Source organism: Pleurodeles waltl, chromosome 12 (genome assembly GCF_031143425.1).
Source record: "Pleurodeles waltl isolate 20211129_DDA chromosome 12, aPleWal1.hap1.20221129, whole genome shotgun sequence".
In the NCBI taxonomy this organism is placed as follows: domain Eukaryota; kingdom Metazoa; phylum Chordata; class Amphibia; order Caudata; family Salamandridae; genus Pleurodeles; species Pleurodeles waltl.
The window spans coordinates 538,220,393-538,247,995 of record NC_090451.1 but is presented as its reverse complement, the minus strand read 5'-3'; the positions used below and the strand labels follow the sequence as shown (position 1 = coordinate 538,247,995).

Sequence of the window (27,603 nt, the reverse complement as noted above, 5' to 3'; positions counted from 1 at the left end):
TTTCAATGAAACATGCATAGGTAAGAATCACTGGTGTGTGAAGATACTACACTGCTCTTAAAACCTAGTTCAGCTATTAAGTTAAAAGTCAGATATAAGTGCTTAAGTGAAAAGTAACTAGTATGGGCAAAGGGCAAAAAATTACAATGACTAAATGGAATCACAATGGAATCTACTGAAAAGCTGCTGAAATATCATTTATCACTTACATCTACTGGGTAAACATTTTTATATTACATAGGAATTTGCGGCACATTATTTGGTGCTGTAGCGCCTTATTGGCACCGGAATGCATGGTGGATAATGAAGACAAGACAAACCAGTACAAGTAACACATCATAGTATGGGAAGCTTGCATGGCTAGTTTTGTGGAGTACATGGTTAGATCCTTGATGGAAGAAGTGAAATCTCAGTTGTTTGTGAAACTGGATGAGTGTTTGGTCTTGTTAAATATTGGTGGAAAGTACTGTGGAGATGGAAGTCTTTGCACTGCACAGAAAGTGGTACTATTCTGTACATGATTGGCTATTGCTGGTGGATTCAAAGTGTTTCCCCTTGTGGACTTAACTCCAACCACACACTGGAGATGCTGCACATGGGTTAAATTATCCAACAACAAGGGGATAAATGGCTTAAAAAATGGCCACTATTATCAATATTCCCCCAAGCCACATATCTGCAAATTACAAATATGGTTTTGTCCGAGTGTGGCCACAACTTGGAGTTGGGCGCCTAGTATCTTGGAAGCTACTCAGGTATTAATAATTAGTATTGTTCAAATGTATTAAAATCTGCACTTCCTAATAATTTGTTCATGCTATTTAAGATGAGCAACACCTCATAACCTACAGCACTTGTAATAAATAGGATAGAATCTGTCAGGTCACATTTGTGAGAGAACACTGGTCTGCAGATTCTAGTTCAACCCAAAAAACATGTGCAGGAATCGTTATCAAAGAAGGCCCTCCATGGTTTCCTCCCAAAAACTGATCAACTGAGCCAGGTCGCGAGGATTTCACATTAACACTACCCCCATTTTCAACTTCACACTCAAAAAGCACAACACAAAAAAAAAATACACAATGAATCAGTAACAGCTCTGTTAGACCAGGCAGCCTTAGGGAGGTCTTCCTCCAAACATTTTGACTGCTTGCCACACTTTTCTGCTGATTTCGATTTGTTGACCTTAGGACTACGAGCACTTTCATGTGCTCTCTCCCTAAAACATGGTCCGACTGTTAAACACCTAATTGTCATTATTAATCTACTTATGGGTCCCCTTATAAAGTGTACTACATGCATCAGGGCCTGCAAATTAAATAGGCCTGAAGCACTGATTGTGCCACACACTTAAGTAGCACTTTAAAACATGTCCAAGGCTTGCCATTGCAGCCTGAATGCAGTGTTACACTGACATGTCGACTTGACATTTAAAACCCTTTACCAAGCCTTAAATGTCCCTTTTATTTCATATAAGTCACCCCCACGTTAGGCCCTAGGTAGCCCTTAGGCAGGGTACTATGTAATTAAAAGTAGGATAAATACTTTAGGTTTTACATGTCCTGGTCATGAAAAACTCTCAAATTCATTTTCAATACTGTGAGACCTGAGGGTAATATTGGGGATTCCTTATTACATTTAATAAGCTGTAATTCCTGATTGGAAAGGGGTGGACGTATCTTGTTTAGTAACTATGGAATAGTAACAATAAATCCATTTTAACAGTAAAGTCCGATTTGTTATAATTTTGAAAATGCCACTTCTAGAAAGATGCCATTTTCGTGCTCTTAGCCTTGTGTGCCTGTGGCCTGTCTCGAATACACGTCTGGGGTGTGGTGACAGCTAGGTTTGTGCATTCCCTCTAGACAGCCACACACAAAGGGAGCTTAGGTGTGACTGATGGGACATCAACATCCTGATGGGCCATCCTGGCAGGATGGGAAGGAGGAGGTGGGAACAGCCTCATACTTACACCTGAATAGGTTGTGTCCTATCCTCACACAAAGGACTGCTTAACCCCCTATAGTGAGTCTGGAACTAGGGCACAAAGGAAGGACCGCTGTGCATTTCAAACCCATTCTTTGAAGTTTCCCCCATTTCAAAGGCACCACTGGGTATAAGAACTGGACTTCTGACCCTAACAACTCAGTACACTTCTAGACTTCAGGGTGCTCTGTCAGGAAGGACTGCTGTGCTGCTACAAGGACTGCTACTGTGCTAGACTGCTGCGCCTGCAGAACTGCTTTCTTGCTGTGCTGACTGGCTGCCCTCCTTGCTTGGTTGAGAAGGGCTGGACCCACAACACTTGAGCCCAGAACCAGTGACTCCAAGGGCTTGCTGGTTTGCCTCCTGTACTTTTAAAGTCTCAGGGACACAAAAGACTTCTGACTCATCTCCTACAGCACCTGGACTCTACCATCTGAAAATCCTGCCCTGCCAACTGGTGTCAATCCAGTCCAGGGCCCTTGGAAGTGGGCATAGAGTGCTGCTCCTATCCAAAATCGACGCATTGACATCATTGCACGGCTTAGAGCCAGGACACTTCCATCAATGCCTATGCATTGCTGCGATGATCGAGGACACCGCTTTACTGCTGATACTCCAAGGATCAGGAACACTGTATTGCTGACTGCGTGACACCTCACCTTCAGACCTAACTTTGCACAGCTCAAAGCCTGCATATTTGGGATTGACGCCAATACATCACCTCCTTTGCTCTTCGCATCTTGTCTTCGACATCGACGCAACTCAGAACAATGCTACTGTTTCAGTGGGCCTAGGCTGGTCCCTGTATCTGACCCACGCTCTATCACCGTTAGCCTGACTTTCCAGATTTGACCCGGTTTAGTGTGACCAGATTACCCTAGTTGGTGCTTTATGCTTTTAAGCACTACAACCAAGTTTATTCTTCAAAAATTCATATCTCAATGTCTACTTATTGTGTGTTTGTCATTTTGGTCTTTGCTCAATAAATTGAGTTCTATTTTTCTAACCAGATGTGGGATCGTTTTATGTGGTGTTTTCACTGTTTTACTGTTTGAAGTGTTGCGCAAATACTTTACACATTGCCTCTTAAATCAAGCTTGACTGCTGTTCTCCAAGCTACCAGGGGGTGAGCACAGGTTCATTTAGGGTGTGTTTCTGACTTAGGCTGACTAGGATTGTGGCTACTGCATGGAGAGGGTGCATACCTCTGCCAACCAGAAACTAGGGGCCAGATGTAGCAACCAGTTTGCGACTCGCAAACGGCAAAAATCGCCGTTTGCGAGTCGCAAACCGGAGTTTGCTATGCAGAAATGCATTTTGCGAGTCAGGACCGACTCGCAAAATGCATTTCAGAGTCGCAAATAGGAAGGGGTGTTCCCTTCCTATTCGCGACTCGCAGTGGTATGCAATTCCATTTGTGACCGCGTTCGCAGTTACCATCCACTTGAAGTGGATGGTAACCCACTCGCAAATTGGAAGGGGTCCCCATGGGACCCCTTCCCCTTTGTGAGTGGACCCACCAATATTTTTTCAGAGTAGGCAGTGGTCCAAGGGACCACTACCTGCCCTGAAAAAATCCGAAACGAAAGTTTCTTTTTTTTTTTTTTTTTTTTTTAAGTGCAGCTAGTTTTCCTTTAAGGAAAACGGGCTACACTTGAAAAAAAAAGAACTGCTTTATTTCAAAGCAGTCACGGACATGGAGGTCTGCTGGTCCCAGCAGGCCTCCATACCCGTGAGTGCCCATAGTCGCTATGGGGCCGCAATTTGCGACCCACCTCATTAATATTAATGAGGATGGTCTTTGTGACTCCATAGCGACTCGCAGACGGTGTCTGAGACACCGTTCTGCATTACAAATTGCGAGTTGCAATTTGCGAGTTGCTCGGACTCGCAAATTGCAACTCGCAATTTACAAAGTTGCTACATCTGGCCCCAAATGTCTAACCAGCTTATTACAATTTGTTAAGTGAAAGAAGATTTCAGAAAAGTCAGAGCTGTGATCCCATTTCACTTCAGAGGAGGCAATACCCTACTCACAAACATCCATCAGACCAAATGTCTCAGGAAGTTTGAATGAATCTCTCCCACACAGAAAAAGCACCAATGGCTCCCTCCCTAGATTGCATTACCTTCAAACCTGCAACGTTACCAAAAATTTGAACTTCACCATATCTGGCAAGCAATATCAAGAGCGAGGACGACAACACTCAACACAACAATCTCATACGGTTTAAGATAAAAAAAAGCACAAAAAAATACAAAGCCTTCACTTGCTATACTCCTAGAATTTAGATTTCTCCCACTAACTAAATAGAGCAGGCTCCTCACACCCGCTATTCAGAAAGGAAATTATTATATTATTCTGTGATCAACACCTCATCCACAAGAAACCATCTGACTAGTGGACCCTATCCTCTGTAATCTTCCCTTGTATCAGCTCCACTGTACAGTGCTCCGCTCTCTTATTGTCCGAGATATGCTAATTAAACAATTTACAGAAATTAACATACCAAGAGGAACATGAGGACAAGAGATTCATGGAAATAAGTGGAGAGATGAGTTAAGGGTTAGTGATACAGGGAATGCATTTAAGTGAGAATATGGAGAAGAAGGGAGACAAAGTCTGAGGGAGGGACAGACACAGTGCCAAGGTGCGAAAATGGGAGATGTAGACCAACATAACATTATGAACCTGTGTTGTATTTATAATTAACTGTAGTAGTGGTTTATCCAGATAGCCATTACCATATTGCAAGGTGAATGGCAGAGCAAGACGGTCTTGCTAATGTTGCTTTGGAGTCAGGGTTCCTACTTAAGGTATCATGCCAATGGAATATATTATAAAGTCAGAAGAAAAGGGTAGCTCATAATTGAGTACTGCTTGGATGGCAAGGGAAGGCTTTTATCTCACACAATATGCATGTTTAAAATAAGAATTACCTAACAAGGATTTGGTACCATACCTGGAGCCGAGCCATCACTTTTGACTCCACACTCTCATATTTCTGGGATTTCCACAGAGCCTTCACAGGCTTGGGCTTGTTGATCTCCCTCTCCATCTCCTTCTCACGACACTTCTTCTGGATTTCTCTCATCCTTCGCACATTCTCCTTCTCATGGTCTTTGGGGTCCTTCTCTGACAAATCAAAACAAGTTTATACTTCAGTGTTTAACATGTATATTTAAGTTAGAGTCATCTGTGCGCAATGTCACTCATGGGATAAGTGGAGCCATCTCACAAATGTTAGTAGCTTAAATGTTATGCAATTTATAAAAGCTTAATATGCCAACAGATAAAAATGATAGGTGGACTGACTGAAGGTGTGGTGTCTCACATATAGGGCGTCATCTGGGAGCTGAAGATCTATTCCAATGGCATTTCAGATACACATCTGCACGTGAAAGATAATTAATTTATTGAGGATCCAGGCTGCTCGGGGGGAAATGTACCCACTGTTACTGCGACGGGGGGCACAAGGACAAAACCGGCACAACGCTCCAGCAGAGCAGGAAGCTCTATCGCACTGTTGTTGTGACTATGGGATCAAGGCTGCTCAGGGGGAAACCCACCCACGGCCAGTACTGCGTCAGGAGGTGCAAGGAAAAAAAACGGCACAGCGGGACATGTGGGGGACGCACCTGGGCACATGCCTGGACAAAGACCGGGACAAGAGCGGGTCCGTCTGCGCCTGTCAGAGCCCAGAGGAGACTGGACTGGACTGGGCCACCCCTCTTGGCCCTGGTTGGTGCTTCAGTCCCGCTTATAGGCAAACTGGATGCCCATATAGGTAAGAATGGAGAAACGGAAAACATGCGATGGGAAAGGGGATGCTGCCAAGGCCCCCCCAAGCAACATCATCTATTTCATTGTATCTTACATCTGTAATGGGGGCAATTAACGCGGAATTAGGTCTGGTGGAGGAACGCATAGATAAAGAACAATGCAACTCGCTGGTTTCCTCACCTGTACGAGTAGTAAATGAGGAAGACACCTGGAAATCACAGTGGGCAGCCTACCCCACTCTCCTCAATATTGTCGGGCCTCAGTGGAGCTACCTCGTAAGTTTCCCTATATCCTTGTGTTAGTACGGCTCCCTACTTGGAAGTCATTGATGTAGGTGTAGGGATGGCTGACTCACCTCCCCCTAAAAGGAAGAAAAATGAGATTCACCAAAGTTCCGCTGGGAATAGAAGGGGGTCTCCAACGGCTATCCGGTCCACCTCGAATAAGACCAGTCGTAGGCCCTAGAGGAATTATGTTGCTAAAGGTGTAGAAGCCCAGACACTATGAAAAGAGCATTTGCCCAGTGATATTTACCAAAAATTGTGTACGGACTTTCTTGATAATTTGGACTTCATACTTAAAATATTTTGTAATGACATATGCGGTAGTTTGAAAGAGATTAAAGATAAACTGACTCTTAAAGGGGTCTCCCCTCAATAAGTCCAGGTTGAGAATCTGATAGCAGTGCCAATACATGACACTGTAGAAAGGTCTGTCCCTGTGGAAACACAGGACACAGCTAACCAGAGAATAGTAAATGTAGTACAGATAAACTGTTTTCCACCAAAAAACTGCCAGATTGGATCAGACAGGGCACCAGCAGCACCTAACGAAGACCTTGAAAGTACATCAGTCAGTGCTAACCCAGAAAAACATTTACATTTGCCCCCGGCCTGTACCCCCGGGAAGCATGAACATGTCCTAGACTTGAAATCCAAAGTGGTTTACTAGCTAAGGAAAAACTCAGGGTTGGGGGGGGTGAGGGAGGGAGAGGCAATTTATATGAGATCATTCTTGTGACAAGAGTTTTAAAAAAAAGTTGGTCATGTCCCATATAGCCCCCACTTAGGCTGTGTAGTGGGAAATTGTAGGCCCAAAAAACAGTGGCAACATTATTAAAACTGCCTCACCCATACGCATGCTTCTAGTAAGGGTATTCCGGCCTTACCATCAGGGGTTTTCTTCCGGGCCCAGTTTGTCTGCCCTCAATTCAGGTTTGAGAGAGGTCGGGAGGGTTCTGGGGGGCTATCAATACTCCTACTCAAAAACGGTTTGTCCCCCTCACTGACCTGGAGAGTACAGATTGACAAAATGGGCAACTGGCACTTTTCAGCCCAGTGATGGGGGAGAACCAGTGGTTTGTATTAAAGGGGCAAAGGAAGATGCATGGCAAGATTCCAAGGGGTGCCTTTAGCTTTGGAACACAGCAGGTGTGAGGGACAAATTTAACAATCCTGACTGGCTCGCCCATATTAGTAAAAGTGACCCGATTCTCTTACAGAAAACATAGATAGTAACTCCTTTCTATGTAGATGGTTTTCATACATATTGTAGTTCACCATCAGCAACAGGTTCTGCGAAAGAGTGGGGGGGGGGCTGTTCTAGTCAACTTAGAGTTTCCTTTTGTAAAAGTAACAGAGATATACAACTCATTGTGGTTTCAGATCCTACAGTTGTCAATTAGGTGGGTTCAGAAATTTGGTGATAGTAAACTAAGATTATAACATTTTTGATAACAGATTGACAGATGGTGGAAGATCTGGATACGTCCCTTGCAAAAACAAAAAAAAAATACTTTTTCAAATTTCTCTTTTATGAGAGGAGGATTTTAATTTAAAGCTCTGTAAATTTAGTCATACCTAAGTGTGTGGGTTACCCACCTCAGAGAGGATTTAATTACCCATTTAACGCACACTCCTTATGGGGAGGTTTTAAATAAGAGCCTTATCAAACATGATTTGCTTTTTGTTTCAGATCTTAGTTTTAATCCTTGTTCGGTACCTCCCACTGTCCATGGATATGGCAAGCCTACATTAATTGATTTTATCCATCTGTCGTTAGATTCTGACCCTGAAATAATTATATCTGGGTTTATTTCACTTTGTGCTAAGGTGTCCAAGTAACTAGTTGTTAAAAAGGGCAAGTCTGGTAATCAGGTTAAAATTTCCAAAGAGCACTGAAGTCTACTCAGAGGGAAAAGGTGCAGGTTACGCGGGGAAAGGAACTTTAGTTTCAAGAAATCTTGATATCCAGAATTCAGCAAGGGATGATTTAGAATTAGCATTATAACTTAGGGACCAGCGATAGTCAATGGCCAATTATTTCCAGATCAGAGTTCAACTAGTGTTGAATGTGTCATTCCAGCCGAGTCCTGGGTTGTTCATTATGCAAAATTGTTTGGTCATGAAAACTCCCTGGGTAGGAGTGGTATGGAGGGACCTTTGGGGGATGCTATAGAACAGAGCTGCTGCACTGCACTGAGTGGATCTATTGATGATGAAGCACCAGACGCAAGTGGAGTACCCATAGACCTTTTTAAGGCCAATATAGAGCTATGGGCCCCCTGATTAGAAACATTCTCTGTGCCGCAGTGATCAGCCACTTGCCCCCCTCCTAGAAGGAGTTGGTTATTGTCCTCATTTTCAACAAGCACTTCTTTTGCATTTTGTCTCATTAACTGGAATATAAATATTAGAGAAAGGTCACAATAATGTTTGTTTTAAGTCAGATAAACCGTTAACAGTTGGTTATGTTCGGATGTATGTTAAATTAATATCCCAGGGTTCCAAACTTCTACCTTATTTAATATGGCACTTTATTAGGGTATATTAATGTGTAGTTAGTAAAGTGCCACTGCACCATTCAAACCATGCCCCTTTTAACTGCAAGGTAACTACAATTCTGACTGCCTGTTTAGTAGTAAAATATAGCAATATTTTTTGTTTGGAGGAGCTATGACAACTTTTGGCCCCAGTGCCACTGCTCCATTCAAACCATGACTTTAATGCCTGAATGATAACTGCACTTGTGATTGCCTGTTTATCAGTAAAATTTAGTAACAATTTGCGTTTAGTGAGGTTCCTAGAGCTTTTCGGCCCAGTGCCATTGCACCTGCTTCATCATTCAAATCATGCTCCCAATGCCTGCAAGATGCTGCACTTGTGACTGCCTGTTTAGCAGTAAAATGTAGCAATATTTGGTATTTAGAAGAGTTCCGAACTTTTGGGCCTGGTGCCCCTGCACCCGTCGCACCATTCAAATCATGACCCAAGTGCCTGCAAGATAACTGCACTTATGATTGACTGCTCAGTAGTAATATTTAGCAATAATCTGTGTTTAGAGACTGACACCTTGTGGCACCCGTGCCACTGCACCTGCTGCACCATTCAAACCATGACCCTAACGCTTGCAAGATAAATGCACTTGTGACTGCCTCTTTAGTAGTAAAATGTTGCAATACTTGGTGCTTAGAGGGGTTCCTAGACTTTTTGGTCCCGGTGTCACTGCACCTGCTGCACCACTAAAATCATGAACCTGGTGCTTGCAAGTTAATTGCACTTGTGACTGCCTGTTTAGTAGTAAAATGTTGCAATATTTGGTGTTTAGAGGAGTTATGAAAAATGTGGCCCCTGTGCCGCTGCACCTGCTGCACCATTCATATCTAGACCCTAGTGCCCGTTAGATAACTACACTTGTGACAGCCTGTTTAGTAGTAAAATGTAGCATTAATCTGTGTTTAGAGGTTTTCTGACAGCCTGTGACCCCAGTACCACTGCACCCAATGCACCATTCAAATCATAACCCTTATAACTGCAAGGTAACTCCAATTGTGATGCCTGTTTAGTGGTAAAATATGGCAATATCTGGTGTTTAGATGATTTCTGACAACTTTTGGCCCCAGTGCCACTGCACCTGCTGCGCCATTCAAATCATTACCCGAGTGCCTGCAACATAACTACAATTGTGACTGCCTGTTAATAAGTCACTGAGAGAAGAGGGCGTGGCTACCGCTCAAGGAAAATGGGCACCTAATCGGAGAGCTCTGCCGTACCGATCGACAAAAACGTCCTGCTCTGCTGATACACCGCCTTCATGGACACTTTAAACAATGTCCAGCATATAAGGTGTGGTGCTTCCAGTGACTGACTTTTGACGAAAAAAACTTTGAACGAAACACCTCATATAACCAAGTGCTCCAGAAGCTGCCTCGCAACGTCTGACCCTAAAATGGCCGACACAAGGACTCCACGTGGATGAATCTCTACTCGACTACCCCAGCTTCACTATGAACATCCTACCCCTAGAGATGAGCACTTAGTGGTACTACTCTACAACGCTCTATAAGGGTAGGAACCTATAATATACAAAACTAACCTACCGACCAGAGCAAATATGGCACTGGCCCTCCCATCCTATGCCTGACCCCAGGATGGACACATCCATTTAATACAGCTCTCTCTTAAACATGCTCCTGAACTTTCTTACTTCTAAACAAGACACAATGAGATCCTAAATTTCTCCACCTCAACAGCAACCCAAATTGCAGACAGGAGGGTTCAGAGAATATCCCTTTCACTCCAAAGTGCTGTACCCTGCTGTTCAACAATCTGCATTGCGGCACCATATACAATTATTTAAGTGTTACTAACCCAGGAAGGATACAGACTTCTGCACCTCACCCTATCTCCCAACATTTAGCGCCTCAATCAAACACCTCAAGGGCTACCGAAATCCCACTAGGTGCACCAGACGCAAGTTTTACAGTAAAGTCTGCTCTCAAAATGGCAGACTTCAAACTGCACAATCCAAAAGAGGCAAAGGGAGGCCTGAAAGACACCAAACCAGCACAAAAGAGAGACAAGCAGGACCCCCGACTCCAGACTCCTCTATAAAATGTAAATCTGAGAACTTCGCAACTCTGGACCTAATTATGCAGAAAATGGACATGCTCCAGGTGCTTGCTCAATTGACAAAATCCACCCCATAAACTGTACAGAGCGACTTTGCATATTTGAAACACAAAATAATACAACTGGGTGGGAGTTTCTGATACAGAATCACAGGTAAACCTCCTGGAAGACCACAAACACAACTCTTCGAAAACTTTATCAACTACCACTGCAAGACTGGAAAGGAACATCACCGAACTCCAAGACAGAAACAGAAGGGGCAACATGTGCATTTTTCGGACTTCCTGAAGGTGACGAAAACCAAGCTTCTTCCTGTGCAACCTTCATTGAAAAATGGATCCCCCAAGTACTCAATATAAACTTAGGCAAGCACTTTTAAATAACCGGAGTGCACAGAGCACCCACACATAAGTCCACAAACAGCAAAGCTCCAAGAGCCCTCATCTTCAAACCCCCTGGTACTCACATAATGAAGCCACCATCACACAGATGATGAAAATACAGAGAATTAAGTGGCAAGGGGCATCCATTGGGATCTCTCAAGATTACTCCACAGACACTGTCAAGAAACGAAAGCTGTTCCTTTCCCACAGGAAAGCTCTGAAAGATCTGTCAATACAATTTTCGTTTATTGGTCCTGCACGAATAAAAACAACTTACAATGGCAAAACCAACATTTTTGAAGACCCTAAGAAACTTGACTCCTCGTGGCAGAAATCAAAGATCTGAAAATTACTTCTTAAAAACTCAGTAGGAATGGCCAACACTTAACACAAATCCTTCCTACTAACTTTCTACTCACTTAGTAACATATGATAATCAAGGCTGCTCACAAACTGCCTAACCAAAACCAAATTCAGGTATCTTTCCATAACGTTGCATAACCCTGATCGACCCATGGGATTGACACATGGGCGTACAAGCTCATTCTTTCATAATTACCATAACATGGGCTGAAATATTTGTTTGAGTTGCTTCCACTTCTTCAAACTGAAGTAGAATAAATAAAAGCGGTCAGCAACCTAAAAAAACTTTAACTAAACTAACTAGCACCTACTCACCTTCTAATGACCTAACAATAAACCTAACATCCTACTGTTAACCCTAACCAGTGGTAAGATTTATTTTCTCTTCTTCAAAGACTGGTACTGTATCTCTATAACGACTTTTAATCTGCTCTGATTAAATCAGTTGTCTTATAATTGCCTTCAACCCGATAAAGGATTTATTGCAATATTTCATCTTCTCATTTTCAACAGAATTTAGATTTATCAAATCTCATACGGACATTAATCAATATTGATACCAGCCTCAGGTTGATAATAATTTCATACAAATCTAATGCCATCCAATGGGTACTTAGCTGTTGTACAATTGTTATCGAAACTGCGTTCTGACCCAGAGGTTGGACAATACACAAATCACTAATGTTTGCCTGCACTGCCTGCAATACAGTAATCTGGGGTGACTTGACTGATTCACTTGGATATCTGTTGAATCTATGTTAAGAATATGCTGGCACTATGTGAACATTATGCTTCTACTAAGTTGATAATGTGTTGGTTCTAGGTAGACACCCTATTGATAACTCGTTGAAACTCTGTTGGCTCTACGTTGACACTATGTTGATATTATGTTAACACTATAATGGCAGTAAGTGGTCACCTTCTTCGTCTCTTGTCTCCGCTCTTTTACTCTGTCTAATTCACCTATAACAGAGGTACCTTGATCATTCACCACATCAAAAAACAATCTGTCACAATACATACACTGATTAACCTTACCTCACCACTGCAAACTAATACACTTATCTCTACCCTCTACTTTTATAAATGTGGACCAACTCCTCATGCTATTTCCTAATCTACTGTTACCACTTGATTTGATTGTACCATACAATGTATTGTTTCTTTTCATTTATGTTATTTAAATTTTCCTACTGTATAAAATGTCAATATAATACTCTTGAAATCAAAAATATATAGTCACTGAGAGAATAACAATTTGAAAAAAAACGTTGCCCAATTATACAAATGACTTTTCTATAAAAAATTAATGAGTGGTAATTTGGGAAACAAATGCACAAATAATTTTAAGATTTACAACTGTTATTCATCAGAAATGTAAATAAGTAATGAAAAACACAACCTGAGCCCACTCACTGCTTGCTTTACATATGCACTCGGTACTCCATTGCAAGATGACCGACATGTTTACACACATTTCAAAGCAAATTGACTTGCGTTCAGTTCATCTTTTCACATATAAACACTAACAAGTAACCAATCACCTAAGACCAGAAGGAGTACTGCTGCTACACTCAACGTGATGCCAAAAGCAGAACAGAAAGCAGAGCAGAAGAGCTGGAAGTGACCAATAAACAGCAAGTAAAATCAAGCGACGTTTTCATAAACAAATAGGAAGTTCAGGTAAGTAAGGGGCGAAGAAGGGGCAGGTTCTAAGTCCCTTTAAGGATTTTGTTTGTAACATAAGACTTTGCAAGCACAGTGCAAGTGCAGGTGAAACCTATAAAGGGCGATAAAGCTGTTCCAAGTTGTTACAGACCGATCCCCCTGTTGGATACCACCTGAAAGATCCTAGGCCGAGTCCTCCTCACACGGTTAGAGACGTGGGTGGAATAAAATAATATTCTTTCACCTATGCAATTTGGTTTCTACCCAGGAGTGGACAAAGTGGGGCAATGTTTGAATTTGACACTCCTAGCGGTGAACGATGTCAATGCCAGGAAAGGGGCCTTACATGGACTGCTTCTGTGCTTTTGAAAATGTCAATCGTGCTAAATTGTGGACCATGATGGAATCCATGGGGGTTAAGTTTTATTACATTTGTTAAAGAGAATGCACACAAATTCCAGCATTAGAATCAGATTTGGTAAGAATGGAGAATGTACGGACCCAATTAAATCAACACAGGGGGCGTGGTCAGGCAGGGTTGTATCTTGGCCCCGTATCTTTTTCTGTTATATATATATTAATTAGCTGGATATATATCTGAATAAGAATGGGAAAGACCTACCCGTGAGGGACGGACGCTGGAACCCATGCCTTCTCGATGCAGATGACGTAATACTTATAGCATAAAAAGCATGTATGAGCTACAGTGGCTCTTGAAATCATTTATCAATTTTATAGGGAACTTGGATTTACAAGTAATTTCTGCAAAAACTTTTATGATGTGGGCCCTAAAATGACTAAATCCAGGTCAAGCAGTATGCACTTTATGCTTCTTATCCCATTGTGTGCTAGTCCACAAAAGACGCTTTTACTACCTGTTTTGAAAGCAGTGACTATTAGACAACATGGAAGAGCTTTCACTTTTCTAAAACAAATGAACTTTCTAGAATTATGCTTTTTAGTTGTGAATTTCATTTAAAAAAATTGCCCTAGCCATTAGATGTAGATATGCACAGTAATTATTGTATTTTTAAATGTTTTCTATTTGAAGAAATTCGAAATGTAGATTAATTCCAATACATTGAAATTAAACATGGAATTGAGAAGGGAAAATAACTTTTATATACAAGGAATGGAATGAATTTGTTATACTAATGTTTTAAAAGATGATGATTAGGCATTGGTTTTATTTATGGACTTTTGTATTATTTTTTTAGTGTTGATTTAATTGTTTTATATTTGACTTCTATGGTCAATTTCTGACAGAAATACAGGATGTTTATGATACATTAAAATACATATACAATAGGCGGATTATTTCTGAGACTACCACATTGCTATCCTGTGTTAGGTTGCTTATAATGCACACACTAGAAACTGAATCTTGCACAAGGGGAATCACATAATTATTTCCTTCATAAACAAGATTCATTAAAAATGTACCAATGTCTACTACACTAATTTAGAATACAGTGCCCACATCTGATTACACAAAAAATACATTTACAAAAAAAAAAAAAAAAAAAAAATTCATGATGCTGGTACCTACAGTACAGGGTGTTAAAACGTGTCAAGGTTTATTCCACAGTAAACATTGTTGACAGAAACTAAACTCAAAATTACCCTCTTGTACCTATTAAAGTTATCATACAACTAATGTGCTTAGATTGATGGTCACTTTATAAAGGCGGTGAGTATCTGAGCTGTTATAGAGAAATGGCAGTAACAAATACAGCCTCACGGTCTTGTATATGGGACAATTAAAGACTAGAACTATATGATTTAGGTCTTTCTGGGAAACTCCAAGTACACATCACTGTGACAATGGCAGGGTATCCAGCCTATCTTCAATATAATGATTCTTATACCACAGTGGTTTAATGATATCCAAATAATCTTGTAATATTCTTTTAGTTTTACAGTGCTGTGAAAAAGAAAGATGCAAAAACAAGAAATAGCATGCTTAATATTCTCGTTTTATATATTAATAATATATTTCTGACCTTCAACTAATCCTCACCAAATCCTAAAGTTAGCTAGATCTCAAGACATGACACTAAGGCACACCAATGTCCCTTAGTCATCATTTATGAATCAAAAACCAGTATCACTGTGAAAAAGTGTCTGCTTGCTACTTCTAAATCAGTTTTGAAGTTAATTAGAATCAGATGCTGCTAAACAAATGCACACTATTTTATCATCTCAAAGCAACCTTTCAGTCTGTCACTTTGACTATGTTATGAGTTAAAGTCAGCTGCTTAACAGCATTAGCTCTTCAGGAAGACCTCAGATTGGCAGTACAAATGTGCGCTCTGACTGAATTTGACAGAGGCCATGCAGTCCTGAAAGATTCCTCAAATGCAACATTGTACCTCTAAAAATAATCCTTTGTGCTACCACCAAACTAGTCGCAGAAGCCAAGAAATCACACTATCACCTCATCCTAAAACATGTCTACTGGCTCCCTCTGGAAGCCAGAATCTAATTCAAGATCGCATGAATAACACTGAACATGGCCGTCCATTCTACCTGAATGATATGCTCTTACTTACAGGCGGTATGAGAAATACAAGTACAGATACTCCCTTAGTTTCATAACTATGAAAACGCAATAAAACAAAAACTCAAAACAAACCTTGTCCTAATTCACAGATATGAACCAGAAGTCCAGCTCACCTTGCATACAGAAAAGATCTAAAAAGTCACTTCATTACAGTATTTGTCTCTCTCATTTCCTTCCTACCATCACTTCTGTGCAGCTCAGTCAATGGAAGTTTATGTTCAAGCGATCCACTGCATTGTTGCTAGATCAGAGGAATACTTTAAATAAATTATAATTGGAAAGCGCTACCAGCTCTCTAGATACTCAGAAACTGTTAGTTTAGTCTGAAAATTTCAGATTTGTGTTAGCCTATTACATCAGGTCAAAATATATCTATGACTGTCTCAGAGAAAGAATCGTTGCTGCTCGCATTTCTGGGAAGGGTTATTAAAACTACTTCTAAACAATATTAATTACATTAATGCACAGCAAGAACGGTTTGTGACAAATGGAGAAAGTTCCAGGCAGTTGCAAATCTACCAGGCATTGGGTATCCTAGCAAATTCACCCCACGGTCAGACATGAGGATGTTATTTGAGATTGCAAAGTGCAAAATGAGTTACCTGTAACTGCAGTTATCCAGTATTGGCATCTTTCATAGATTTCACATGCTTGAATCATTCCCCGAAGTGGGAATCCCACAGCACTTTTAGAAAAGCAGTATGCAACAAACTCCACAGGCTATAATGGCAGTAGGCTCTAAGTCCATTAACCAATGTCATTTTTTAAAAAGGGCTAAACTATAGCTATGACTAATCAGGTACCAGCACCCTCTAGAACACTTCTAAGAGAGGCTCCTTCCTTCAGATGTTTAGAGCACTAGAGTGAAGAATATTGTTAGAATATGAGGGGAGCCTCTAAGGGGAAGATGGAAGGTCACATGTGAATCTATGAAGGATGCCAATACTGGATACCTGCAGTTATAGGTAAGTAACTCATGGTCTTATCCAGTATAGGATCTTTCATAGATTCACATGCTTGAATCCGAATAGGAAGCAGTATAACAACTTAGTGCAAATCTTTAGAGGATGATGGGCTTAAGAGAATTCACATGTGCAAGTAAATAATATGCAACGATTACACTGTGTGTAAACATAACAAAGCTTATATACATGGAGATATTAAACTTTATATCTAAAAGAAGTGACTTACAGAAACATTTCCAGTGCAATTACATAAGACTAGAAAGCAATTTGGGTAGTTAGTACAGGGAAGAAATTCTCTATTAAGAGAGGCTCACCTTATTGGAACAGATGACGCAGGACTGCTTGTTCCACTGCCGCGTCACATCTATGCATGCACTGGGGGCAGTAAGGCTGCATAAATGAGTGTGGGCTCTTCCAAGTCGCAGTCCAGCATATTTGTTCCAGCGGGATTCCAGCAAACAGAACAGTAGAGGTAGATAGTGCCCTTGTCGAGTGCAGCTAAGTTTGTCCTGTTAAAGGTTTTCCTGCTATGGAACGGTAAACTGGATGGTTGAGGACAGCCATCTTGCTATTGTTGCTTTTATTACTGCGGTCCCTTTCATCCAGGTCCATAGGAAAGGAACAGCTGATCAGCCTTGCGAATAGCTTTAGTGCGTTGGAGATGGAATTTGAGGCATCTCTTAACATCCAAAGTATGGAGAGATCTTTCAGCTGGTGGGGTAGGATTGGGGAAAAACATATGAAGAATTACTGGTACATTGAGATGGAACTTTCAGAATGAATTTTGATTTGTTCTAAGAATGACAAACTCTTCTGTGAGGCGTAGGAAAGGTTCTTTCGCAGTGAAAGTGTATCTCATGAACCCTTCTGGTGGACGTAATCGCACTCAAGAAAGCCACCTTCCATGTGAGGATCTTTAGTTCAGCTTTATGAATAGGTTCAAAAGGTGGTTTTATTAACTGTGATAGAACAACGTTAAGATGCCATTCCTGTGGAGGCGCCGTTACTAGAGGAAACACCATGAACAAACACTTCATGACTTCTCTATTAGTCATGAGGAACACAGGGATACTGTTTCTGACTATCGCCTATATCTGGAAATTTCTGATAAGTGTACCTTTATTGAAGAATGGATCGGGCCAGATTTTGCTAGTGATCGCAGATATGGTAGTATCTGTTCCTGGGAGGCTTCAAATGGGTGCAAATCATTTTGTTGGCACCAGGAACAGAACCGCCTCCATTACAATCAGTAAGCTTTCTTTGTATTGTCTGCTCTAGCTTTAGAGAGCATGGGTTTGCACTTCCGAGTGAGCTTAGAATTCAGTTGCCATGCATTTAAATACAGCAACACTGGTTCTAGGTGTAATATCTGACTCTGGTGCATTTAGAGAAGTCTTGGAAGTCATGGGACGTGTATCAGTGTGGATCGGACATGAATAACCAGTGCCACAAATCCTAGGCTTCTTTCGAGAGTGTTAGAGATTTTGTGCCTCGTTGCTTGTGGATAGAATACATGCTGGGTGCGTTGTCCGTTTGGACCAGCACTGAAGATCCTTGTATCCTTGGGAGAAAGGCAGTGTGAGGAAAATGGCTTTGAGTTCCAAGCTGTTGATTTGCTGTTGATCTTTGGACAGTTTCCCTTCGATTTGTAGGTCATGTAGGTGGCCTCCCCAGACGTCCATTGGCACATTTGTCGTAATGATGAAATCAGGAACCAATGCCGGGTAAGTAAGGCCTTGGGAAAGATGAGGTTGGTGGGACCATCATTCTAGCACCTCTATCATTCTTGGTGTGATGGATATAAGATCTTCGAAGGGGCATTGAGATTCATTCCATTGAGTTTGTAGTTCTTCTTGTAATGGTCTCATCTTGAGACGCGCAAATGGGACCAGGTTGATTGCTGAAGAGATCATGCCTAAGAGCGATTTGGAACAATCTCACTGAAACAGACTTTTTTCTTGATATTTTGCTGGCTAAGGCTGTCAGATTCTGTTATCATTCTTGCCAAAGGTAGGCTTTGTTTTAGAGTGTGTCAAGAACAGCTCCTAGAAGTGTCATCTTTTGAGTAGGGGTAATTAAAGATTTTTGTTTGTTTACTGCGAGACCCAGTTTGTGAAAAAGTGCATGGCAGGCTTTTGTGGCTTTGAGTGCTCCCTGTGGAGTTGATGCTTTTAGCAGCCAGTCATCCAGGTAGGGGAATAGCTGATGACCTGGTTTTCAGAGAGTGGCTGCTACTGGAGCCAAGCACTTGATGAAGATGCATGGAGCGGACTTGAATCTGAAAGGGAGAACTTGGAATTGATCATGGGTACCAGCTACTGTGAATTGGGGATATTTGTGATATTTGGGATGAACAGGAATATGAAAATATGCATTCTCCAGGTCCAGAGATGTCATATAGTCCCCACTGTTCAGTAAGTTCAGTATGTCTGAGAGAGTAATCATTCTGAAAGTATGCTTTCGAAGATATACGTTTAGTTGCCTGCAGTCTAGGATAGGTCTCCCTTCCCCTTTGGAAAGCATCAAAATGGCTTCCTTTTTGTTAAGTGAAGAGGAGGGGGGTGCAACCGCCTAGGTGGATTCTTTGGTGGTTTCTTTGTGAACTCCAAAGTATGACTATAACTGACTAAGTTGAACACCTGCTGGTCTGAGCTGATGTTTTTCCAGTGGTGGAGATTGTTGGAAATGATCGCACCCACGTGGGGAGAATAAAGTTATGTAGCTGGTACCTGGGTTCGGTCATTGTTTGTGACCGGTGTCTGTATTCTGATGTGCCGCTCTCCAGCGAGCTCCTTGCTTAGAGAAACCAGCCAGGGTTGACTAGCGGTATCCTTGTGGTGGTCTATATTGAGGCTGATAAGGTTGATATTGCTGTGAGCACTGGTATGTGCCTCTATAGGTGGGGAAACCTCTACCTCTTGCACCTTGAAAGGGAAATATTCTATATTTCAAGGTTTTGAGGGACTTGGTGGTATCTGTATCTGTTTTAATGGCAAGAAGTGCCTCATCTTGTACAGTTGGTCCCCATCATAAGCCATATCATGAACCTTTGACTGAACTTTAGGTCGAAATGTGGCTTTGAGCCATCCCTAGCATCTCAGGATGACTGCGCCTGCCAGTTGCCTTCAACCTGTGGAGACAATATCCATGGTGGTGTCAATTTCTGAAGAGGCGTATGTGCCTTGCTGAAGAATTTTTCTTGCCTCCTGCCTTCGATCTTCCGGGATCAGGTCTAACATATCCTTGAAGTCAGACCACATCTGCCTGTCATAGCGTGCCAGAATAGCTAAAGAATTGGCAGCTCTGACTGTGATGGCTGACACAAGGGGAAATCTTTTGCCTATTGAGTCAAGGTGGCATCCGTCTCTATCGGGGGGTGGACTGATTTTTACATCTTCTCTGCGCTGCTTGTGAAATTATGGAGTCTGGCCTGGGATGCCCTGACAGGCATGCCGGCGCATCATCAGGTGCTCTATATTTCTTGTCAATGTGTGGTAAGCCAGCTGCCACCGTTGTGGGTTTTTTCATTATTTCTATACCCTCCTCCCAAATGTGATCAAACCAATTTCCATTTATGTTTTTGAAATCGTATAAGAAACAGTAGGATTGCTTGACTGCTATAGAAAGGCAAAATCTTTCAGCTGCCTTTTCCATAAGGCTGTGAAACACTCCAAAGTCCCCTGGAGGAGAAGTAACAGGCTGGTGTTGTGGTGGAGATGGGCTGGGAATGATATCGTTTTCCCAATCATCCAATTGTGCAGGATATTCGTGGATCTCGCCTTCCTCTCTGTAATTGTCTTCCGAAGTCGAGGGGTCATCCCTTGGTGGGGAGATGGTTAGCAGAGAAGAAGGGACAGGCTGTGGCGGTGCCTGTAGCTGTGCAGGAAAACATTGTCTATAAACAGATAGCATAGCCTGATGGTCCAGAACCAAGGTGCGAGGCATAAAAACATCATCCTGTCTGTGTTGAAGCTCAGGATAATATTTGAAAAGCTCCAGGTGTTTTTTGGGTGGAGGGTTGGTGGTAGTAATCCTCAGATTCCTGGCCTTGGTCACCCTGAAAGTATTTCTCATCCTTTTCTGATATTTTACATGGAGCTCCGAGGGGCTAGGGGTTGGTCCAAATGGGCCATCATCGTCCATGTCTAAGACAGAGATGTATTGGTGGAATATCAGAGTCCAGGCTTCACAAAGGATTTAACAATTTTTATTGGTGTCGCTGACCATGTTGTCGACGGTGGCATGTGAGTTAATGGTGTAGTAGTCAACAGGACCATTGCTGACAAGGTGATTAATAGTGGAGATGTTGATGCAGCAGTACCTGAGGTCGCCAACGGTAGAGTCTTCGTCAACGGGGCAGACATCGGTGGGGGGCGCAGCTATGCTTTTGTCTCCATAAACTTTACTGAGGAAATGGGAACATCAATGGTAGTTGTGGTCCGCGCTGTAGACAAATGTGATGGAGATGGTGGTGACGGTCGTCTCTGATAATGTCACTGTCGACAGTAATGTTCTCGTTGATGGGATTTTAAAAGAAGATTTTTTTGTTTGTTGTCGACAAGTCTGTCTGAGGCATATCTTTTTGTTCTGACGGAGTAGTAAGAGCAGATGAAATTGTCTCTGAGAAAAAAAGTTTTTGTTTCTCCTTTTTCTTGAATTCCCTTGTTTGGGGATGAATTTTGAGGGATTTTCTAGTCTACTCAGAAGTGCCCTCTAAAGATCGGTCTCTCTTGTATGACACTGGTGAATAGTCACTGTCTTCATCTGAAGATGTTTTTTGGGCTTTAGACTTTTGGGGCCACAATAATAATCTTCCTTCTCTATCCTTTAGAGTCTTGGTAGAAAAAGTGCGACAAATTTTGCACTCCTTTGCCTTATGGTCAGGGTAAAGGCAGTAAATACTTTTCTTATGTGGATCATCCACATGAACTCTATTTTTTTCACAGGTCTTACACGGACGAAAAAGAGGCCTTTAGAATCAGACATGGTACATATAGATGAAAATCCAATACCTTGTTTGAAGTAGAAGAAAAAACTAAGCGGAGCTCAGGGAGACACCCTTCACACTTGACATGTGGGGAAATCTGAGGCAAGGAGCCTCTCTTGGGAGTGTTCTAGAGGGTGCTGGCGCCTGGTTGGTCATAGTTCAAGTTTAGTCCTTTTTGAAAAAAATTACATAGATAAGCTAGTGGACTCAGGGACTAACACAGTTATAGCGTATGAGGTTTGTTGCATACTGCTTTTCTAAAGGTACAGTAGGATTCCCACTTTGATGACGGGGAATGAGTCAAGCATGTGAATCTATGAAAGATCCAATCCTGAATAACACTTAAACCACAGACAGTTATCTCCACACACCTCTGTATATTAAAGTTCCTGCACCTGAAGAGCTTTTGTGAAACTGCAGCCAGGAGAAAACATGTTCTCTCTAAAAAGAACATTGCTGCATGGTTTAGATTAACAAACCAGCACCTAATTGAACCACAAAACTCTGGAACAATGTCCTCTGGACAGATAAGACAAAGTGGAGTGGTTTGGCTGTAATGCAGAACAACATGTTTGATGAAAACTAAACACTTATGGCCACAAGAACGTCATACCAACTGTCAACCATGGTGGTAGAGGGGTGATGATTTTTGTCCGCTTTGCAGCTGCACGGCGTGAATGCTTCACAATGATTGAGTCCACCATGAATACCTCTCTACACCAGTGTATTCCAGAAGAAAACTTGAGACCATCTTATCTTTTCAACAGCTAAAACACAGGCAAAAATGGATCAGGCCTACACAACAATGTTCTAAAACACACCTGTGAATGAAATGAAAAGAAGTAGGATTTTGGAATGGTCAAGTCAAAGATGCAAAACCCAACCCCACTGAGATGCTGGGGTAAGACCTGAAGAGACACCTGCGCATAACTCAGTTCCTTCAATATCACGGAGTGGAAGCAATCTTGTAGGACAAGAGGGCCGTAATTCCTCACAGGTGATATGAAAAACAGGGGATATGGCTGAACCGCTGAATATGGCGGATGCGAGATAGAGAGGCTCCTCAAACCTTCAGCCATTCACCTGAATCCTCAGAGAGTGGAGATCCACAGCATCCACACCCCTATATTGTGGAGCCAGGAGTCACCTCCCAGGATGTGTCACCTCCTACCAGCTATCTGTGTGGAGGCAGTGCACAGGAGGGGACTGTGGCAGAGTGATAAGCTGTGCAGCCTGCAGGCCTGCAACTGGTTCCGCGATGGCAGTGATGGCCTGTCCAGGGTCAGCCCGGAAGCCTGGGAGGTGCAGGACCACCCAACACCTGAGGGCTAGGAGCAGTGGAAATGGACTGCAGAGCTTTGGCATGTGGGTCCTGCAACACGGCTTGTCTCAGAGCCGGGCATGGGCTCAGGAGAAGGGACGTGGACGGAGGGGATTCTTGACCATGGAAGCCTGGTGCTGTGCCCCCAAGAAGTAGCAGTCAAAGTCTGGTTCATGGTTCAGTCTGTATTGCGGACTGTGTTGGTCTGCACCTAGCTGGCCCACCTTCTATGGGCAAATGAAGCAAGGGGTGTAAGCAACAATGAGCTTTGCAGATTGGTACCGGACCATAGATACCACATCCACAGCCACTACTGGACCCACCACAGGGAGATCACATGCCACTACTACAGACCCCAAAGGGAAACCAGGTCCTCCCCAGGTGAAGTACCCCTCTCTCCTATACACTGGACACGATTTTGGTAGCCATCGCAGAATCCAGAGAAGCCTCTGAAGTCAAATTTGCCTCCGTTACCAACAATATGGCGATCCTCTAGGGAAGAAAAATAAAATCTAATAGAGAATACATGCAGATACCAGAAGGTACACTGGATGATGCGGAAGGTCGCTCCTGCTGCAAAACAATGTGAGGGTAATAGACCTATAGGAGGGGGAGAGTGGAACAACTGTCATATTGATGAAAAGATGGGTACAATGTAATTTTGCACTGTCCACATATTGGTGCTTGAGTGGGCACATAGGGTCCATTCTAGGCACCTCTACCAGTGGTGCGCACCAACCTATTATTGCATGACTCGCGACTGATGTGAACCTAGCAGCAGCCAGTGAAAAGAGTACCATTTGTTTCAACAACACAAAAGTGATTTTTTTTCCAGATTAGCGTTCCAGTGCCAAAGGACATCGATCACTCAGGTGAAGAGGAAATGGCAAGAACTGGGATTTAAATACACCCTAATGTTCCCTGCCAAGTTAATCATCTCAAAAAGCCAACATACTAATTTTTTCACTCAAGTGGAAGCGACAAGGGACTGGGTGGAGACTCTTGATAAGTGGGCACCTGGGCATTACTGGTCTCACTGGTCCACCGTTTCCAAGCTGGATCGAATATTAAACACGGCTCAAAAACTATGTGGCTGCAGACCACAGTGTGACAAACAATCACCAGCAGAGACTCGGAGGGAGCAGCGAAACAAGGTCACAGCTGGGGTGCAAAGACTATCAGCGTCACCATGCTTGCATTCCTCTGACTCCATTTCTGCAGAGGATTCCCTTTTAGAGGGGCTGACTTCTGACAGCCCTTTATTGCCATCCTTTACTGCACAAACTATAGCCGAGTTGGGGTGACCCACATCTGATAAGTCTAACTTCTCACAAGAACTATGGAATGACCTCCACGGTCCATCATTGGATATTATAATTGCAGATCTTTCGGACCCTCTTTGCTAAAGGGCCACCGAGGGGACCAGACAGCCCACTATACTTGGGCCCTGGCCAGGTATTGGATCTGCTATCACTCAATATCGGTTCTAAAGAATTGGTGGGATTGGGAACCCTCCTCTGCAGTAGCCACAGCACCGTCCTTGTTTCCTTGGCACGTACAGCTAGAGAACGGTCATGGTTTTATCTGGATTCCCTCACCTCTTCCCTAGGTTTTGTTGGTATGTTTGCGCTGGGTTTTCTGGGTTATTTTTTTTATTTTTGAACGGCAGGGTTCTGTTCTGTCCTATGGAAGCATGTTGCATTCCATTACATGTCTGCTTTCGTCTGAGTAATCATTATTGTGGAGCACACCCATTTATGGGCGCACATTACTACATTTGGTACACACTGACTCCATCCCACACACATTGGTAGGGTCCCAACTTGAGCCATAGCACCCTTACATTGTCCATTTGCTGAGTCCTACAACCTGATTATATGGAACATCAGAGGAATTAACTAACTGACGGAACATTATAGGTTACATGCAGCAATGCTTTACTGGAAAATGCACATTCATCTATTACAAGAAACCCATTTGACACTAAAGAGGTAGCTCAGCTGCATGCTAAGTGGAGGGGCCAGGTAATTGCCTTGTATTTTTTAAGCTGTGCTAGTGGGGTTGAGGTATGGGTGAGAGCCGGGGTTCCCTTCTGGTTGTGAAAGAAATACATCAACCCAATAGCCGTTTTGCACTAATTAACAGTTCAATGGTCACCCACAAAATCTCTGTGTCATTTACACGCCCCACACGGTCCAACTGGACTTTTGGGCTGAGCTGATGGCCATACTTGTTGACTGGCCAACTGCCCTATGGGTCATAGGTGGGGATTTTAACTCAATCCTTGACCCGCATCTCGATTGTTCAATGCCCCAGTGCTTCTTATTGCTGATGTGCTCAGGCAATTGTTGACCCACTGTGCCCTTCTATTCCCAGATTCCTAAATGGCACTTCCAACTGCACCAATTTGTTTGTTGCTGTCTCTACACACTACGGTGATTTCCATATACTACTTACCCAGAGTAGTTATCTGATCATAACCCCCTACCGCAGACAGTGGCCTGGGGTAATTCCTGCTGCACCGATCCCCACTTGGAGACTGGTGACTACGATGCTAGATGAAACTGTGTTCTGTCAGACTATGTCAGAACACATCAACACCTTTTTTTGGGATAATGCATGGTCCTCCTCTTCCCCCCCCCTGGTGGAATGGGAAACTTTTAAGGTTGCTACAAGGGGGGTTCTGCATTAATACTATAGTGGACATCCACAGAGTGCTCACTCGGGGCACTGCAAAAGCTGACTTGACCCTGTTGTACCTGGAGCAAGCAGTGGTACTCTCTCCTGAAAGGGTGAATGAGGTGCAGGAAGCATGGGCTATGTATTTTGGCACCAAGGAAAAGATAGGGTGTCACAACCATGCTGGGTACTTAGTTATAACCAACAATGAAGGGGGCAAATTCCAGTCATTTAATAGCACGTTTGATTACACCCCACTTGCCTATCAGTCGGACGACCTCTCTTTCTTTTGGAGACATAACACAGTCAGCTATCACCACAGCTCTTTACAACTACTACAAAGAATTATATACTGACCCACCAACTCTACCTGATGATCTGCTTGAGCATTTTGTTGCCCAACTTCACTGGAGGCCTGACTATTACCAGGCACACCCATTACATCACCAGGAATTCTCTTGATTCTGAAGGACTTCCCTTATGGGAAGATCCCAAGTATGAAGGGCCTTCCAGCAAAATTGTATGCACAGTTTGCATGCAATTGGTTCCCCAGTTACTAATATGATACAAATCCTTTCTCCCTAAGGGCCTGCTCCCTCCAACTCTTAATGCCTCAGTCACCTCCACTTTGCTGAAGCCTCATAAAGATCCAACAGATCTAGTATCATATCACCTGCTCTCTATTTTAAACGCCGACTACAAAATCTTGACCAAACTATTTGCAGGGAGCTTACTGCTGGAATAACCGGACTGAATTCACAGTGACCAGGCTTACAAAGGAACACTTTTCAAAACCTCCGTAACCAGTGGCATATTAAAAACAAAAAAATAGTTGGCAATTCTCTACCCCAATGATATATGGATTGCTTTGGATCTAGAGAAAGCCTTTGAAACCCTATACTGGGATTATGTGCATTAAGTACTGATATTATCTGGGACAGGCCCGTACTGGTGGAACTGGATACAGATTCTGTACTCTGCTCCTTCAGCCCATGCAAAGACTGAGAAGTGTATCTCTGCTCATTGCCCCGAAGGTGGAGGCACTCAACAAGGGTGCCTCTGGTCACCACTATTTTTCATAATGGCCATGGAACCTTTAGTTTCAAAGCTTTGCCTCTTTGCAACACCCCGGTGAATACAGTTATATGGCACCACCCATATAGTGTCCTTATACGATGATGATCTCCTTTGTACGTCTGTGACACAAATGTTAGGCTACGCAATATAGCGCAGGTTTTTGCTACCAGGCTTCAGAGTGAATTGGACTGGTTCCCAACTTGTAGTCCGCTGACACCCAGGGGTCTATGATATAATCCCAGGGGTTCCGCAGGCCTTAGCCCGGAGGAAGGTACTTCTCTAGCAGGAGCCTCTGACAAACCTGATGTGTGTGTGTTTACATTTATTACTTCCTTTGTTGTGCAGCAGTTTTAAAAGCACTGCAAAGTTTCTTGTACTCCCAGCAGCTTTCAGGCAAAAATAAAAGCATCACAATAACTCTAATGATTAATGTACCTGCTGGAGAGAGATGGGAGTTTTGTCTAGTGACAGTTTTGACTCAAAGTTAGCGCAGATGGTTAATATTCCTGCTGCAATGAAGGTGTATCATGCAAAGAACAGTATTTTATCTGCTTAGCCCCGTGGATTACTGTTTTTGCCACAGAGATTCTTTTGTTACTGTGCAGTTCATAAATTACAATCGTATTCTAGCACAGTGAGCTATGAACTGCCATTAAAGAGCTACATCTGACACAAATTAGAAAGTTTTTTTCCTAGTCTTTCATTTTCCTTATGCTGCTATAAAGGTTTGCTTGCGTAGAAATATATTCTTATTATTAAAATCAACACTAACCACTGTGTTGAGTTTTGACTCCTGAGTTTGTGCTTCTCCTGACCAAGCACTCTTAGAAAATGGCTACCACTGTGGATGACATGTGAATCCTACACCTTGTAGACCCCTGTAAGATGCTCCGACACCCTACACTGGTATGAGAGGA

General features: G+C 42.7%; 1 protein-coding gene across 3 annotated transcripts in view; it reads right to left on the bottom strand.

Moving 5' to 3' along the window:
• Positions 1–27,603, bottom strand: part of ENKD1 (enkurin domain containing 1) — a 127,692-nt gene that overhangs the window by 62,173 nt on the left and 37,916 nt on the right. For all 3 annotated transcript variants that reach the window (XM_069217562.1, XM_069217564.1, XM_069217563.1), the window contains exon 4: positions 4,950–5,122. In XM_069217562.1, the coding sequence (XP_069073663.1) occupies positions 4,950–5,122 (173 nt within the window). The remainder of the gene's footprint in view (positions 1–4,949; positions 5,123–27,603) is intronic.